The sequence below is a fragment of the Pseudophryne corroboree genome (assembly GCF_028390025.1).
Source record: "Pseudophryne corroboree isolate aPseCor3 chromosome 3 unlocalized genomic scaffold, aPseCor3.hap2 SUPER_3_unloc_27, whole genome shotgun sequence".
Lineage (NCBI taxonomy): Eukaryota > Metazoa > Chordata > Amphibia > Anura > Myobatrachidae > Pseudophryne > Pseudophryne corroboree.
The window spans coordinates 1,281,271-1,299,546 of NW_026967516.1; the positions used below are offsets into that span (position 1 = coordinate 1,281,271).

At 46.6% G+C, this 18,276-nt stretch overlaps 1 protein-coding gene across 1 annotated transcript; it reads right to left on the minus strand.

The window, feature by feature from the left end:
- Positions 1 to 11,838: 11,838 nt before the first annotated feature.
- On the minus strand, positions 11,839 to 16,886 carry LOC134983869 (gastrula zinc finger protein XlCGF71.1-like). Its single transcript, XM_063949487.1, has 6 exons — positions 16,788 to 16,886; positions 13,969 to 14,075; positions 13,786 to 13,914; positions 13,534 to 13,737; positions 13,312 to 13,446; positions 11,839 to 11,917 (listed from the first exon to the last, which is right to left on the minus strand). Exons 1-6 carry the CDS (start codon positions 16,884 to 16,886, stop codon positions 11,839 to 11,841), a joined length of 753 nt encoding a protein of 250 aa, XP_063805557.1.
- Between the last annotated feature and the right edge of the window lie 1,390 nt (positions 16,887 to 18,276).

Below are 18,276 nucleotides of genomic sequence, written 5' to 3' on the forward strand. Positions count from 1 at the left end.
GGGACTCCGTCAGGACCATGGGGATTATACCAAAGCTCCCAAACGGGCGGGATAGTGCGGATGACTCTGCAGCACCGAATGAGAGAACTCCAGGTCCTCCTTAGCCAGAGTATCAAATTTGTAAAATTTTACAAACGTGTTCTCCCCTGACCACGTAGCTGCTCGGCAAAGTTGTAATGCCGCCCAAGATGAGCCCACCTTCCTTGTGGAGTGGGCCTTTACAGATTTAGGCTGTGGCAGGCCTGCCACAGAATGTGCAAATTGGATTGTGCTACAGATCCAACGAGCAATCGTCTGCTTAGACGCAGGAGCACCCATCTTGTTGGGTGCATATAGTATAAACAGTGAGTCAGACTTTCTGACTCCAGCCGTCCTTGAAATATATATTTTCAGGGCCCTGACTACGTCCAGCAACTTGGAGTCCTCCAAATCGCTAGTAGCCGCAGGCACCACAATAGGCTGATTCAAGTGAAAAGCCGAAACCACCTTAGGGAGAAAATGAGGACGTGTCCGCAGTTCTGCCCTGTCCGAATGGAAAATCAGATATGGACTTTTGTATGATAAAGCCGCCAACTCTGATACCCTCCTGGCTGAAGCCAGGGCCAGTAGCATGGTTACTTTCCATGTAAGATACTTCAAATCTACCGATTTGAGTGGCTCAAACCAATGGGATTTGAGAAAATCCAAAACTACGTTGAGATCCCACGGTGCCACTGGAGGCACAATCGGGGGCTGTATATGTAGTACTCCTTTGACAAAAGTTTGTACTTCAGGCACTGAAGCCAATTCTTTCTGGAAGAAAATCGATAAGGCCGAAATTTGAACCTTAATAGACCCCAATTTGAGGCCCATAGACAATCCTGCCTGCAGGAAATGTAGGAATCGACCCAATTGAAATTCCTCCGTTGGGGCCTTCTTGGCCTCACACCACGCAACATATTTTCTCCAAATGCGGTGATAATGTTGTGCGGTCACTTCCTTCCTGGCTTTTATCAAGGTAGGAATAACTTCCTCTGGAATGCCCTTTTCTTTTAGAATCCGGCGTTCAACCGCCATGCCGTCAAACGCAGTCGCGGTAAGTCTTGGCACATACAAGGTCCCTGCTGAAGTAGGTCCCTTCTTAGAGGTAGAGGCCACGGATCTTCCGTGAGCATCTCTTGAAGTTCCGGGTACCAAGTCCTTCTTGGCCAATCCGGAGCCACGAGTATTGTTCTTACTCCCCGTAGCCGTATAATTCTCAGTACCTTTGGTATGAGAGGCAGAGGAGGAAACACATACACCGACTGGTACACCCACGGTGTTACCAGAGCGTCCACAGCTATTGCCTGAGGGTCTCTTGACCTGGCGCAATACCTGTCCAGTTTTTTGTTGAGGCGGGACGCCATCATGTCCACCTTTGGTTTTTTCCAACGGTTCACAATCATGTGGAAAACTTCTGGATAAAGTCCCCACTCTCCCGGGTGGAGGTCGTGTCTGCTGAGGAAGTCTGCTTCCCAGTTGTCCACTCCCGGAATGAACACTGCTGACAGTGCTATGACGTGATTTTCCGCCCAGCGCAGAATCCTTGCGGCTTCTGTCATTGCTCTCCTGCTTCTTGTGCCGCCCTGTCTGTTTACGTGGGCGACTGCTGTGATGTTGTCCGACTGGATCAACACCGGCTGACCCTGAAGCAGCGGTTTTGCCAGGCTTAGAGCATTGTAAATCGCTCTTAGCTCCAGTATAATTATGTGAAGAGACGTCTCCAGGTTTGACCACACGCCCTGGAAGTTTCTTCCCTGTGTGACTGCTCCCCAGCCTCGCAGGCTGGCATCCGTAGTCACCAGGACCCAGTCCTGTATGCCGAATCTGCGTCCCTCTAACAGATGGGCACTCTGCAACCACCACAGAAGAGACACCCTTGTTCTTGGTGACAGGGTTATCCGCTGATGCATGTGCAGATGCGATCCGGACCATTTGTCCAGCAGATCCCACTGAAATATTCGTGCGTGGAATCTGCCGAATGGAATTGCTTCGTAAAAAGAAGCCACCATCTTTCCCAGAACTCTTGTGCATTGATGTACTGACACATTTCCTGGTTTTAGGAGGTTCCTGACAAGTTCGGATAACTCCCTTGCTTTCTCCTCCGGGAGAAACACCTTTTTCTGAACAGTGTCCAGAATCATTCCCAGGAACAGCAGACGTGTCGTCGGGGTCAATTGAGATTTTGGAAGATTCAGAATCCACCCGTGTTGTTGAAGCACTACTTGGGTTAGTGCTACTCCGACCTCCAGCTGTTCTCTGGACCTTGCCCTTATCAGGAGATCGTCCAAGTAAGGGATGATTAATACGCCTTTTCTTCGTAGAAGAACCATCATTTCGGTCATTACCTTGGTAAAGACCCGAGGTGCCGTGGACAAACCAAACGGCAGCGTTTGAAACTGATAATGACAGTTTTGTATCACGAACCTGAGATACCCTTGATGTGAAGGGTAAATTGGGACATGCAGATAAGCATCTTTTATGTCCAGGGACACCATGAAGTCCCCTTCTTCCAGATTCGCTATCACTGCTCTGAGTGACTCCATCTTGAACTTGAATTTCTGTATGTACAGGTTCAAGGATTTCAGATTTAGAATAGGTCTTACCGAACCGTCCGGCTTCGGTACCACAAATAGTGTGGAATAATACCCCGTTCCCTGTTGTAGGAGGGGTACCTTGACTATCACCTGCTGAGAATACAGCTTGTGAATGGCTTCCAATACCGTCGCCCTGTCCGAGGGAGACGTTGGTAAAGCAGACTTTAGGAACCGGCGAGGGGGAGACTTCTCGAATTCCAACTTGTAACCCTGAGATACTACCTGCAGGATCCAAGGGTCCACCTGTGAGCGAGCCCACTGTGTGCTGAAGATCTTTAGTCGACCCCCCACCGCTCCTGAGTCCGCTTGTAAAGCCCCAGCGTCATGCTGAGGGCTTTGCAGAACCCGGGGCGGGCTTCTGTTCCTGGGCAGGGGCTGCTTGCTGCCCTCTCTTACCCTTTCCTCTGCCTCGGGGCAGATATGACTGTCCTTTTGCCCGCTTGTTTTTATAGGAGCGAAAGGACTGCGGCTGAAAAGACGGTGTCTTCTTCTGTTGGGAGGGAGTCTGAGGTAAAAAAGTGGATTTGCCGGCAGTTGCCGTGGCCACCAGATCCGATAGACCGACCCCAAATAATTCCTCTCCTTTATACGGCAATACTTCCATATGCCGTTTGGAATCCGCATCACCTGACCACTGTCGCGTCCATAAACTTCTTCTGGCAGATATGGACATCGCACTTACTCTCGATGCCAGAGTGCAAATATCCCTCTGAGCATCTCGCATATAAAGAAACGCATCCTTTAATTGCTCTAAAGTCAATAAAATACTGTCCCTGTCGAGGGTGTCAATATTTTCAGTCAGGGAATCCAACCACACTACCCCAGCACTGCACATCCAGGCTGAGGCTATTGCTGGTCGGAGTATAACCCCAGTATGTGTGTATATACTTTTCAGGGTAGTTTCCAGCCTCCTATCTGCTGGATCCTTGAGGGCGGCCGTATCAGGAGACGGTAACGCCACTTGTTTTGATAAACGTGTGAGCGCTTTATCCACCCTAGGGGGTGTTTCCCAGCGCGCCCTAACCTCTGGTGGGAAAGGGTATAATGCCAATAACTTCTTAGAAATTAGCTGTTTTCTATCTGGGTTAACCCACGCTTCATCACACACGTCATTCAATTCCTCTGATTCAGGAAAAGCTACAGGTAGTTTTTTCACACCCCACATAATACCCCCTTTTGAGGTACCTGCAGTATCAGAGATCTGCAAAGCCTCCTTCATTGCCGTGATCATATAACCTGTGGCCCTATTGGAAAATACGTTTGTTTCTTCACCGTCGACACTAGATTCATCTGTGTCGGTACCTGTGTCGACTGACTGAGGTAAGGGACGTTTTACAGCCCCTGACGGTGTCTGAGACGCCTGAGCAGTTACTACCTGGTTTTCCGGCCGTCTCATTTCGTCAACTGACTTTTGTAATGTGCTAACATTATCACGTAATTCCATAATTAAAGCCATCCATTCCGGTGTCGACTCCCTAGGGGGTGACATCACCATTACCGGCAATTGCTCCGCCTCCATACCAACATCGTCCTCATACATGTCGACACACACGTACCGACACACAGCAACCACACAGGGAATGCTCTAATCGAAGACAGGACCCACTAGCCCTTTGGGGAGACAGAGGGAGAGTTTGCCAGCACACACCCAAAAGCGCTATAATATGTATAAAAACAACCCTAAAAGGTGTTGTTTCTGTTATATGCGCTTTATATATATAATATATATCGCCAAAATATGCCCCCCTTCTCTTTTTTACCCTGTTTCTGTAGTGCAGTGCAGGGGAGAGTCCTGGGAGCCTTCCTCACAGCGGAGCTGAGCAGGAAAATGGCGCTGTGTGCTGAGGAGAATAAGCCCCGCCCCCTTTTCGGCGGGCTTTTCTCCCGGAGTTATAGATATCTGGCATGGGTTAAATACATACATATAGCCTCAATGGCTATATGTGATGTATTCTTTGCCATAGAAGGTATCAAATATTGCTGCCCAGGGCGCCCCCAGCAGCGCCCTGCACCCTCCGTGACTGTTCAGTGTGAAGTGTGTGACAACAAATGGCGCACAGCTGCAGTGCTGTGCGCTACCTTCATGAAGACTGAAAAGCCTCCTGCCGCCTGTTTCCGGACCTTCGATCTTCAGCATCTGTAAGGGGGGTCGGCGGTGCGGCTCCGGGACGAACCCCAGGGTGAGACCTGTGTTCCGACTCCCTCTGGAGCTATGTCCAGTAGCCTAAGACTCCAATCCATCCTGCACGCAGGTGAGTTGAAAATCTCTCCCCTAAGTCCCTCGATGCAGTGAGCCTGTTGCCAACAGGACTCACTGAAATAAAAAAAACCTAAAAAAGACTTTTCCTAAGCAACTCTTTAGGAGAGCCACCTAGATTGCACCCTACTCGGACGGGCACAAAAACCTAACTGAGGCTTGGAGGAGGGTCATAGGGGGAGGAGCCAGTACACACCAGGTGACCTAAAAGCTTTCTTTTTGTGCCCTGTCTCCTGCGGAGCCGCTATTCCCCATGGTCCTGACGGAGTCCCCAGCATCCACTAGGACGTTAGAGAAATATGACAAATGAGTAAATCTTTTTTTGTTTTTTTAAGTGAGACGACAGAAATAGAGCAAGAGAAGAAAGAGTCCTCTAGGTCTTTGGTGTTGCCAACCAGCCTAGGGGAGTGAGAGAATAGGAATAAAGACAGGAAGAGACAAAATTGAGGGCAAAAGGAGAGATAGATACGAGTGGGGGTGGGGTCCGAGCAACCAACACAAAAATAAGGATGCATAGCTTAATTAGTTATGGGGAGGGGGCATTTTGAGAAATGAGCCAAGGTGCCCAGACTTTATCGAATGCCCTGGGGTATTGTCTAATGACACTGGTCATATATTCCAGCTTATAAACGTACCAAATATAAGCGACAACGGATTGTAGGGATGGTGGGGAGGGCAATCTCCAGTCCTTTGCAATTTGACATGTCGTGGCAGTAGCGACATGACGCAATAACTTGTTCTGGTGTTTAGTTAAAGTCGGGAGATCTAAAGGCAGTAGGAAGTATTTAGGGTCCAGGGGGATTGGGGTAGAAAATAGGAGCGAAAGAAGTCTCTTTCCATAAAGGTACTAACTTCGGGCAAGTCCACCATATATGCATGTACGTCCCTTCAGAAGCACAGCCCCTCCAGCAGCTATCTGAAACATCAGGGTACATCACCTTCAAACGCGAAAGTACATAATACCAACGGTATAACAATTTATACACGTTCTCCTTTATCCGAACACAGATAGAGCTAGAGGACGCATTACTCCATATTTCTCCCCATTCCTCATCCAAAGTGACACCCAGATCCCTCTCCCAGGCCAATTCTCTGATCTCTGGGAATGGCAGAGCCCTGCAATAGCAAAGTATAAAGATCTGACATAAGACCTTTCGTAGAAGAGCGTCTCAAACATATATTTTCAAGAGTGGTAAGAGGCCTAGAAGAGAGAGTGGTATGGACCCCGGAGTGAAAGTGTCTAAGTTGGAGGTAGTGAAAAAATTCACTATGGGGGAGAGAGTATTGTGTCTGAAGCTGGGTAAACGAAGGAAAGGGTGTACTAGCGGTAATGTTGTTAAGAAAGGCAACGTTTCCCTGTTTCCAGAGTGAGAAAGTAGATTTAATCATTCCCGGAGGAAAGGCAGGGTTATGGAAAAGATGTATGAGGGAGGATGGATTAGGGGCTAATTGTTGTTTCCTCACTACAAGATCCCAAATATATAAAAAGTGGGCCACCACTGGGTGAGATGAGGTGGCACGAGGGCGGGCGGCTCTTGGAAGCCACAAAAGGGAAGAAAGTGTGGAGAGTCCCAACTCACCAGCTTCCATGGCTATCCATACCTTGTCCGCCCCCGAACCACACCACTGAACACAGGATGCCATCTGAGCTGCATGATAATAGTATTTAAAATTTGGTATGTCTAAGCCTCCACCCCAGGGAGGCCATTGTAACAGCAAAAGTTTAATTCTAGGGTGTTTATTGGCCCAAACGGGAAAATTGATGCTGCAGAAATTTAAAGACGTGTGTGTGTGGTGGGGGGGGGGGGCATAGACTGGGAGCGTCTGGAAAAGATAAATAAATCTGGGAAGAATATTCATCTTTACTGAATTGGCAAGTCCAATCCATGAGATGCAATAAGAGGACCAAGTTTGGAGATCCGAGCGAATTCGTTCCAAATACGCGGAAAGTTTGCTTGAAAGAGTTGATGGTGTCTGTGGGTTAAGTAAATACCTAGGTATTTGAGTTTTCGGTTATGCCAGGAAAATGGGAATGTTGATTCAAGTTGTGACCTAGACGCAGGGGTAATATAAAAATCGAGTACTTCTGTTTTAGTGGCGTTAATCTTATATCCCGAGTATTGCGAGTAGAGGTCAATCTCAGAGAGGAGAGGGTGACGATGTCGGGTTCGAAAGAGAAACTAGTACATCGTCAGCATAAACTGCAATTTTGTGTTCCATGTGGCTGATTTGAATCCCTGCAATATTCGGGTTGAGACAAACCCTGGCCGCTAAAGGCTCCATAACGAGGGCAAAAATCAAGGGCGAGAGCGGACACCCTTGTCTGGTACCCTTAGATATCTCAAAACATGAAGAGGTGACCCCATTGACAGAGACCCGCACCGAGGAGTTGCGATACAATGCAGAGGCACCATCATAAAACTTACCAGAAAAGCCCATGTGTTGGAGAACGGAGAAAGCGAAAGGCCACGAAATGCGATCAAACGCCTTCTCCGCGTCCAGGGCTAGTAACAGGGAAGAGGAATTTTGTTGGTGTATAGAGTGGATATTATCAATGGCCCTTCTGGTATTATCGGAGTCCTGTCGGCCTGGGATAAATCCTACCTGATCGGGATGTACCAGTACAGAGAGGAGGAGGGCCAATCTCAAAGCTAGAATTTTAGCATAAATTTTCAAACCGACATTGAGCAGTGAAATGGATCTATAATTACCGCACTGGGTGGGGTCTCTGTCAGGCTAAGGGATCACCACTATATCAGCTTGAGTAGTTACCGGAGCAAATGATGCGCCCCCCAAAATCTGGTTAAAGAGGGCGGCAAGGTGAGGGGCTAATACTTTATCAAAGTGTTTGTAATAATGCGCCATGAAACCGTCAGGGCCAGGGGCGGCTGAGGACCGCATGGATTTCATGGCTGTTAATATCTCTTCCACTGAGATAGCCCAATTCAGTGCGTCTAATTGACCTGTGGAGATGCCTGGCAGAGGAGTCGAGGACAGGTAGGAACGTAACCTCTCCGGATCGAAGGGGAATGTGTTGGGGTCGTCAGGTTATAGAGAGCTATAGTAGCCCTTAAATTCTTCAACCGTTTAGGGTCGTAAGTTCACCCAGAGTTCGGGAGTATAATTTGTCAATTGCGCCATTCGCCTGTTTATTTTGAAATTTATTCGCCAACGGAATCTAATTTATCCGCCTTGTTCTAGAATTTCTGATTCAGCTTTCGCAAAATGTGAGCTGCACGACGGGACAAAAGCGCGTTCAGTTGGCCTTGTAAGTTAGAGATTTGCGCAAGTAAAGCAGGGCAGGAATTTAGTTTATGCTGGGTGGTTAGGGTAGCTATTCGAGATTCTAACAAGTGAAACTCCTGCATTATACTAGAAGAGACCTCAGGCATGGTATTTTCAGTAAAATATTGTTCTGTCACCATTTGTATGTCCGTGGAGACTGACGTATTAAGCAGCAGGGATTCATCGAATCGCCATTTGCGAACAGTGTGTGCGGAGTGATATAGCTCCAAGAGAACAAACACCGGAATGGTCAGTCCAAGTAAAAGGGGTTATTCCCGCGTCAGTAATTCTAGAGGCAATGAAGGATGAAATGTGTAACATATCGATCCGGGTGTAGTGTCGATGCGGGACTGAATAGTGGGTATAGTCTCTGGCTACAGAGTGGCAGAGACGCCACGAGTCCCATAGGTCGTGAAACTTGAGAGGCTACAAGCATGTGCGAAGCTCTAGAGGTAAGGGGGGACCAGTCCTATCTAATATGGGGTCAAGAATGGTGTTTAATTCCCCACCCAATACAATGTGACCCTGTGCAACCTTGCCAATGCGACGGAAAAGGGAGTGGAAAAACTGAGGTTGATCCTAGTTAGGAGCATATACAGAGATAAGTGTCAGGACTTCAGAACGGAGGGTACTAATAACCATCAAGTACCGACCGTCTGGATCCGCCACAGTTTTGCTATGTGTAAATGGTATGTGACAATTAATTAAAATTCCAACCCCACATTTTTTACAACCTGCTGAAGCAAAGAAAGTTTGTGTAAATTGCCTACCGCTGAGTTGCGTGTGGGAGCCCGTAAGATCGAGTTTCTTGAAGAAAATCTATGTCAGCTTTCTCACGTCTACAAGCACCCAGGAGCACCGTCCATTTTTGGGGGGAATTGAGGCCATTTACATTAACAGATAATATCTTTAGGGGCATGGTGACCTGAGTAACATCATCTCATTGAGAGCCATAGAAAAGGGGGTACAAAAACAAAGGCCTCCCGGGTCCCAACAACCCAAAAAAGAATAAGGACAAGTTGAATGGATACCCGGAACCCCCCACAAGGACAAGGGGAGAAAAGGGAAAAGAAGGCCACAGAAGGAAAGTAAAGAAGAGCAAGAAGAGAGGAGATAAAGCCCATTCGGGCAGAAATCCTGTAGCGATAGGGCCCGTAACAGGACCGCCAAACAAAGGAGAAATATAGTCAATAAAGTAATGAAAGCAGGGAGCATGTGGGTAGTGGCATGAACAACCATAACAGGCTGTGCGGCCTAACCGAGAACAAAGTGGCCTAGGCCAAATATACAATAGGAGACATAACAAGTGGAACATAGAAAGAACTGCCAGAGAAAATTCCAGAAATAAACTAGGGGGGTCCACGGAGCAGGTACCAGGTCAACCAGCACTGCAAAGAACCTGCAGTACTCAAAGAAACTGTTATTATTGAATTCAGATCATTAAGATCAAAATATCAAATCAGCATATAAAAAGAAACAAAGGGGGTCCAGAGAACTAGGGACGGCCAGTCCAGTCCAGTCCAGGGGGGACCTCCAGCAAAATTGATGCAATGGCACAGTGAAACCTATAGAAGAAAAGAAGGCAGGCAATCAGGGGGGAGCATCTTCACCCCTATGGTGAGACACTCTCGTCCAGTCCGGCTGAGGCGGACGGGGCCGTTGAGACTTCGGTGAAGCAGATTGGTCGACAGAAGAGGACGATGATTCTGGTAGAAGATCAAGCTTGCGAAGCAGTTCCTGCCCTTGTGCCAGGGTCTTGAATGCATGGTTGATGCCATTAAAAGAAAGCTGCAACTGAAAGGGGAATCCCCAGCAATATCGAATTTGGTGTTGGTGAAGAAGTCTAGTAATTGGTTGGAGGTCCCGTCGTTTCTGAATAGTCGAGGGCGCCAAGTCCTGGTAAATCTGTAATTGCACGCACCGGAAGGCTATATCAGAGGAATCCCGGACGGCAGCAATTATTTTTTCCTTTGAGCGGTAATAATGGAGACGGGCTATAATGTCCCGAGGGGGCTGTGATTTAGAAGGTTTGGCCCGCAGGGCCCTGTGTGCCCTATCAAAGAGGCAGTCGTCATCAGACAAGTCCGGAACCAAATGCTGGAAAAGGTCTTTCAAGAAGGAGGGCAATGTAGAGCTCTGGACTGATTCCGCCACATTACATATGTGCAAATTATTGCGACTGGATCGATTCTCTCGGTCCTCTTGGCGTTCCTTCAGGGTCTCAACTTCAGCATGGAGCCTCGAAAGCTCGTAGTCTAGATTCTGTTGCGAGCGACATAAGACGTCCGTTTGCGTCTCCAAAGCATCCGTACGATTTCCAAGTGAGGCAATCTCCGTTTTGAAATCCGCAACAGCTTTGGACAGTTCTTGTTTAAAGGCTGTTTGCACGCCACCCAGAAGGCCAGACATCACTGCCTGTATTTGAGGGTCAATTCCCATCTCCGAAGAACATGGGGACGAAGGAGACTCCGGGGAGTGCACCATGTTCTGAGTGCCCTTAGCCTTGCTGCCGAAGAAGTTTGTGGAGGCCTGGGGAGCCTTCTTGTTCTTTTGTGACATAATGCAGGCAAGGGAGAGGTCTATCTTCTCCAGTAAAGTTGCAATAGAGAGGGGAAAGGAGTGGTGGGGTAGAGAGCAGGAAATGACACAGGTGAGTTATGGGGCGGTCAGGCCGACCATGGGGTATTATTCATCCAGAGACCATCGCAGACGCGAGGAACACCAGGGCCAGACTGTATAGGTGGCAAGAATGTGAGATACTGAGCCTGTTCAGACCCCAGGTCCCTCTGGCAGTCACCTCCAGTGGGTACTTGCGAGGAGTACAGCAGGCCCTCGGTTGCTACAGGTTAGCTGGGGTGGTGGGAGTGCAAAGCTAGAATTGAGGGGGGGGGGGGGTCCACAAGCCCAGCCCACCCAGAGTCAAGTCCCTGAGAGTGAAAGCACAGAGATTAGAGGTAACCACTAACTATATCCAGAGGCACCTCAGGCAGGGCACCATGAATCAAACCCAGTCTGGCATATAAAAAAGAGGTACCTGCAACTTGCAGCTCCAGAGGCAGTCAGGAGATGGCAGCAGGATGAGGCAGACAGCCAGAGGTGCCGTGGACCGTCCCCACCTCTTCTGAAGGTCCAGCCCGGGTCCGCCCACAAATCTAGTCCCCGGCTTCAGAGGCGCCTGGGCTGCAGCCAGAGTGCCCAGGATCGGCTCAGAGGGCAGGAGGCAGGGGGGAACTTTCAGCCACCAGGGAGTATCGGAGCAGGAGACCTATCCTGGCAGCCAACGCTGAGTTCGGCCGAGCTCCGGAGCCCTGCACCGGCCATGCAGCGCTTCCGGGAGCGGGACGTCACTGGAGGCCGCGGCTTCAAGGGCAGAGGTAGGCCCCGAGCGTGGATTGCAGCCAGCGGGTCCCAGCGTTCCACAGACGGTGGGCACCACAGTAGAGGCTCCAGCAGTTGGGTGAGGGAGCTAGGAGGATAGGTGCCCAGGGAAGGTGAAGTTAGAGCCACTGTACCCGGGAGCTCAGTTGGAGATGGACCTCACCATTAGGAAGCCAGGCCACGCCCCGTGCCTCCCACTTTTTAAGGGACCAAAAGTAATGGGACAATCAACTCAAAGGCCATTTCATGGACAGAAGTGGGCTATTCCCTCGCTATTTCATCATCAATTAAGCAGGTAAAAGGTCAGGAGTAGATACCAGGTATGACATTTGCATTTGGAATCTGTTGCTGTTGACTCAATATGAGATCCAAAGGGCTGCCACTATCAGTGAAGCAAGTCATCATAAGGCTGAAAAATCAAAACAAACCCATCAGAGATAGCAAAGACATTAGGTGTGGCCAAATCAACTGCTTGGAACATTCTTAAAAAGAAAGAACGCACCGAAAAGCTCAGCAACACTAAAAGGCCCGGAAGACCACGGAAAACAACTGTGGTGGATGACAGAAGAATTATTTCCCTGGTGGAGAAAAACCCATTCACAACAGTTGCCCAGATCAAGAGCACTCTCCAGGAGGTAGGTGCATATGTGTCAAAGTCAACAATCAAGAGAAGACTTTGCAAGAGTGAATATAGAGGGCTGACCACAAAAACAGGAAGACCAGATTAGAGTTTGCAAACATCTAAAAAGACTTTACAGTTCTGGAACAACATCCTATGGACAGATGAGACAAAGATCAACTTGTACCAGAGTGATGGGAAGAGAAGAGTATGGAGAAGGAACTGCTCATGATCCAAAACATACCACCTCCTCAGTGAAGCATGGTGGTGGTAGTGTCATGGCGTGGGCATGTATGGATGCCAATGGAACTGGTTCCCTTGTATTTATTGATGTGACTGCTGACAAAATCAGCAGGATGAATTCTTAAGTGTTTCGGGCAATATTATCTGCTCATATTCAGGCAAATGCTTCAGAACTCATTGGAAGGCGCTTCACAGTGCAGATGGACAATGACCAGAAGCATACTGCGAAAGCAACCAAAGCGTTTTTTAAGGCAAATAAGTGGAATGTTGTGCAATGGCCAAGTCAATCACCTCACCTGAATCCGATTGAGCATGCATTTCACTTGATGAATACAAAACTGAAGGGAAAATGCCCCAAGAACAAGCAGGAACTGAAGACAGTTGCAGTAGAGGCCTGGCAGAGCATCACCAGGGATGAAACCCAGCATTTGGTGATGTCTATGTGTTCCAGACTACAGGCTGTAATTGACTGCAAAGGATTTGCAACAAAGTATTAAAAAGTAAAAGTATGATTTAGGATTGTTTAGTTTGTCCCATTACTTTTGGTCCCTTAAAAAGTGGGAGGCACATATAGAAACCGTTTTAATTCGTACACCGTTCACTTGATTTGGATGTAAATACCCCCAAATTAAAGCGGATAGTCTGCAGTTAAAGCACATCTTGTTTGTTTCATTTCAAATCCATTGTGGTGGCGCATAGATCCCAAAATATGACAATTGTGTCGATGTCCCAATATTTATGGACCCGACTGTATATTGCATAAAGCATAGGAGATAGGCTTGACCCTTGAGGAACATTGCATGACAGTGAAAATTAAACTCCAGAAGATTTAAATGGTTCCGTACTTTGGTAATGTCTAATATGCTCAAAAAGAGCGGATTTATAACTCTCACAGCATGAAAATGGCTTCTCACCTGTGAAATCGCTGATGTTTAACAAGAACGGATTTCCGTGCAAAACATTTCCCACACTCAGAACAGGAATACGGCTTCTCACCTGTCTGACTTCTCTCATGACTAACAAGAGCTGATTTCCTTGTAAAACATTTCCTACACTCAGAACAGGAATATGGCTTACCTGTGTGACTTCTCTGATCACTAACAAAATGTGATTTATATGCAAAACATTTCCCACACTCAGAACAGGAATACGGCTTCTCACCTGTGTGACTTCTCTGATGTCTAACAAGATTTGCTTTCAATGAAAAACATTTCCTACACTCAGAACACGGAAATGGCTTCTCACCTGTGTGACTTCTCCGATGTATAACAAGAGCTTTTTTCTTAGCAAAACATTTCCCACACTCAGAACATGGAAATGGCGTCTCACCTGTGTGACTTCTGTGATGTGTAACAAGATCTGATTTCCGTGCAAAACTTTTCCCACACTCAGAACAGGAATACGGCTTCTCACCTGTGTGACTTCTCTGATGTCTAACAAGATTTGCTTTACATGTAAAACGTTTCCCACACTCAGAACAGGAATACAGCTTCTCACCTGTGTGACTTCTCTGATGTCTAACAAGATTTGATTTTGATGCAAAACATTTCTCACACTCAGAACAGGAATACGGCTTCTCACCTGTGTGACTTCTCTGATGTTTAGCAAGTTCTGATTTAGATGCAAAACATTTCTCACACTCAGAACAGGAATACGGCTTCTCACCTGTGTGACTTCTCTGATGTGTAACAAGATCTGATTTCCGTGCAAAACATTTCCTGCACTCAGAACAGGAATACGGCTTCTCACCTGTGTGACTTCTCTGATGTGTAACAAGATTTGATTTATATGTAAAACGTTTCCCACACTCAGAACAGAAAAATGGCCATTCACCTGTGTGAGCATGCTGATGAATAACAACATGTGATTTGTATGCAAAACATTTCCTACACTCAGAACAGGAATACGGCTTCTCACCTGTGTGACTTCTCTGATGTATAACAAGATTTGATTTATATGTAAAACATTTCCCACACTCAGAACATAGAAATGGCCTCTCACCTGCCTTAGCTGGCTGATGAGTAATAAGGTTTGTGTTCTGTGTAAAACATTTGGCATCTATAGAACAGGGAAACTCTATATCTACTGTCAGAGCAGTAACAGATGCACCAATATCAGAGTGATCAGGAGAACATTTCCCAGGATCAGAGGGATCAGCTGATAGAGCTGGATGTATAATTCGGGTAATGGGGTTATCTCCTGGAGAATCCTGTCTACTGTCATTATCTTTTATGTCACAATCCGGGGATAACATTAGATGTCCTTCTGAGATATTCCTGCTTGTGTGTCCATCTGCTGGAAATAAAATACATTAATATATAAAATGAATAGACAAGACCCAGGGTGTTACAGGATACATTATATAATTCTATAACAGACATTTTTTTACCTGTAATCATTGCTTTTATGTCTATAACAAAACAAAAAAGATAGGATGCTTAGACTGGAGCTTGATCAACACTGAACACTCATGTGGGATTACTAGAGGTGACACGGACGCTCATGTGGGATTACTAGAGGTGACACGGACGCTCATGTGGGATTACTAGAGGTGACACGGACGCTCATGTGGGATTACTAGAGGTGACACGGACGCTCATGTGGGATTACTAGAGGTGACACGGACGCTCATGTGGGATTACTAGAGGTGACACGGACGCTCATGTGGGATTACTAGAGGTGACACGGACGCTCATGTGGGATTACTAGAGGTGACACGGACGCTCATGTGGGATTACTAGAGGTGACACGGACGCTCATGTGGGATTACTAGAGGTGACACGGACGCTCATGTGGGATTACTAGAGGTGACACGGACGCTCATGTGGGATTACTAGAGGTGACACGGACGCTCATGTGGGATTACTAGAGGTGACACGGATGCTCATGTGGGATTAATAGAGGTGACATGGACGCTCATGTGGGATTAATAGAGGTGACATGGACGCTCATGTGGGATTACTAGAGGTGACACGGACGCTCATGTGGGATTACTAGAGGTGACACGGATGCTCATGTGGGATTATTAGAGGTGACATGGACGCTCATGTGGGATTATTAGAGGTGACATGGACGTTCATGTGGGATTACCATGGACGCTCAGGTGGGATGACTAGGTGACATGGATGCTCACGTGGGATTACTAGAGGTGACACGGACGCTCATGTGGGATTACTAGAGGTGACATGGACGCTCATGTGGGATTACTAGAGGTGACACGGACGCTCATGTGGGATTACTAGAGGTGACACGGACGCTCATGTGGGATTACCATGGATGTTCAGGTGGGATTACTAGAGGTGACATGGATGCTCACGTGGGATTACTAGAGGTGACATGGACGTTCATGTGGGATTACTAGAGGTGACATGGGTTTTGCAATAATGAAACATTAAAACACCAAAGAAGAGACAGTGCTGTCCTGTTCGGCACACTAATAAATAATATATAACCTTTATTAAGTACAGTAAAGTATGTAATATAAATCAGTGATATATTAAACGCAAAGTTAAGTGTATAAAGAGCTGAATAAAGTAATAAAAAACCATTGGGTTTTAATTGGGTGTTAATTGATACAATGCTGGTAATCTGGGGGGGGGGGGGCTGCAGGTTTAAATGCATTGGTCAATACGTGAACTAAAACTCCACTGTTTATTATTGTTAGTTAATATAGTGAGTGCAGAGCCCCTGTGATTTTATTTAAACAATGTGGTCACATACTGTGTTGCACCCCAAATCCAGGAACGGTGAGTGCTGTGGATTAGTATATTATATCTATGTCACTGGGCCTCTGCACTCACTATAACCACTAACAATAATCAGTAGTGGAGTTTTAGTTCACCTACTGACCAATGCATTTAAGCCTGCAGCCCCCGACAAGGGACCCCACTATACTGCAGGCTCTGCTCTATTGCTCAAAATAATTACCAGAAAAACATCTATCACATTAGTGTTACACTTTAGGTATGCTGCTACCTGGTCTAAAGCTCACAGCAACTTACCTTATATAGCTGAGACCGTTACCTACACACCTAATGTAAAGCACCCAGGAGAACAGCGGACACAATCTATAATTAACTTAAATCAGAGTGCATGAGAGAATGTGACCACAAAAAGATTAATGAAAAACTAATCTAATAAACAAAAAGAATATACAATGGGGCAAACAAGTATTTGGACAGCCACCGATTGTGCAAGTTGACCCACTTAAAAAGATGAGAGAGGTGTGTAATTTCCATCATACACTTCACCTGTGAGAGACAGAATCTGGAAATCACATTGTATGGTTGTTACACAATTTATTTGTTTATTCTTGTGGAAAATAAATATTTGGACAATCAGAAAGTTGAACTCAATACTTTGTAATATAACCTCGGTGGTTGGCAATTACAGAGGTCAAACGTTTCCTGTAGTTCTTGACCAGGTTTGCCCACACTATAGCAGGTATTTTGTCCCACTCTTCCATGAAGATCTTCTCTAGATCTGTCATGTTTTGGGGCTGTCACAGGGCAACATGGACTTTCAACTCCCTCCACAGATTTTCTATTGGGTTGAGGTCTGGAGACTGGCTAGGCCACTCCGGGATCTTGAAATTCTTCTTAGTTGCCCGGGCTGTGTGTTTGGGGTGATTGTTATGCTATAAGACTCAGCCACGTTCCATCTTCAATGCTCTTATTGAGGGAAGGAGGTTTTTGCCTAAAATCTCACGATACATGGCCCCATTCATCCTCTCCTTAATACGGGTCAGTCGTCCTGTCCCCTTTGCATTAAAGCAGCCCCAAAGCATGATGTTTCCAACCCCATACTTCACAGTGGGTATGGTGTTCTTGGGATGCCATTCATCATTCTTCTCCATCCAAACACGGCGAGTGGAGTTTATACCAAAAAGTTCGATTTGGCTCTCATCTGACCACATTACATTCTCCTCTGGATCATCCAGATGGTCACTGAAAAACTTTAGACGGGCCTGGACATGTGCTGGCTTAAGCAGGGGGACCTTTCGGGCGGTACAGGATTAAAATCCATGACGACGTAGTGTGTTACTAATGGTAACCTTTGTGACTGTGGTCCCAGCTCTCTTGAGGTCATTGACCAGGTCCCCCCGTGTAGTTCTGGGCTGATTCTTCACCGTTCTCAAGATCGTTGATACCCCACGAGGTGAGATCTTGCATGGAGCCCCAGGTCGAGAGAGATTGTCAGTGATATGGTATTTCTTCCATTTTCTAATAATTGCGCCAGCAGTTGATCTCTTCTCACCAAGCTGCTTGCCTATTGTCGAGTAGCTCATCCCAGCCTTGTGCAGCTCTACAATTTTGTCCCTGGTGTCCTTAGATAGCTCTCTGGTCTTGGCCATGGTGGAAAGGTAGCATTCTGACTGTTTGAGGGTGTGGACAGGTGTCTTTTATACAGATAACCAGTTCAAACAGGTGCCATTAATACAGGTAACAAGTGGAGGATAGAAAAGCTTCTTAAAGAAGAAGTAACAGGTCTGTGAGAGCCAGAAATCTTGCTGCTTCGTAGGTGTCCAAATATTTATTTTCCACAAGAATATACAAGTAAATTGTTTAAAAATCATACAATGTGATTTCCTGTTTGTTTTATTTTTCAGATTCTGTTTCTCACAGTTGAAGTGTACCTATGATGGAAATTACAGACCTCTCATCTTTTTAAGTGGGTCAACTTGCACAAACGGTGGCTGTCCACATACCTTTTTGCCCCAGTGTGTGTGTGTGTGTGTGTGTGTGTGTGTGTGTGTGTGTGTGTGTGTGTGTATGTATATATATATATATATATATATAAGTATGTATGTATGTATATATATGTATATATGTGTGTGTGTGTGTGTGTGTGTGTGTGTGTATGTATATATATATATATAT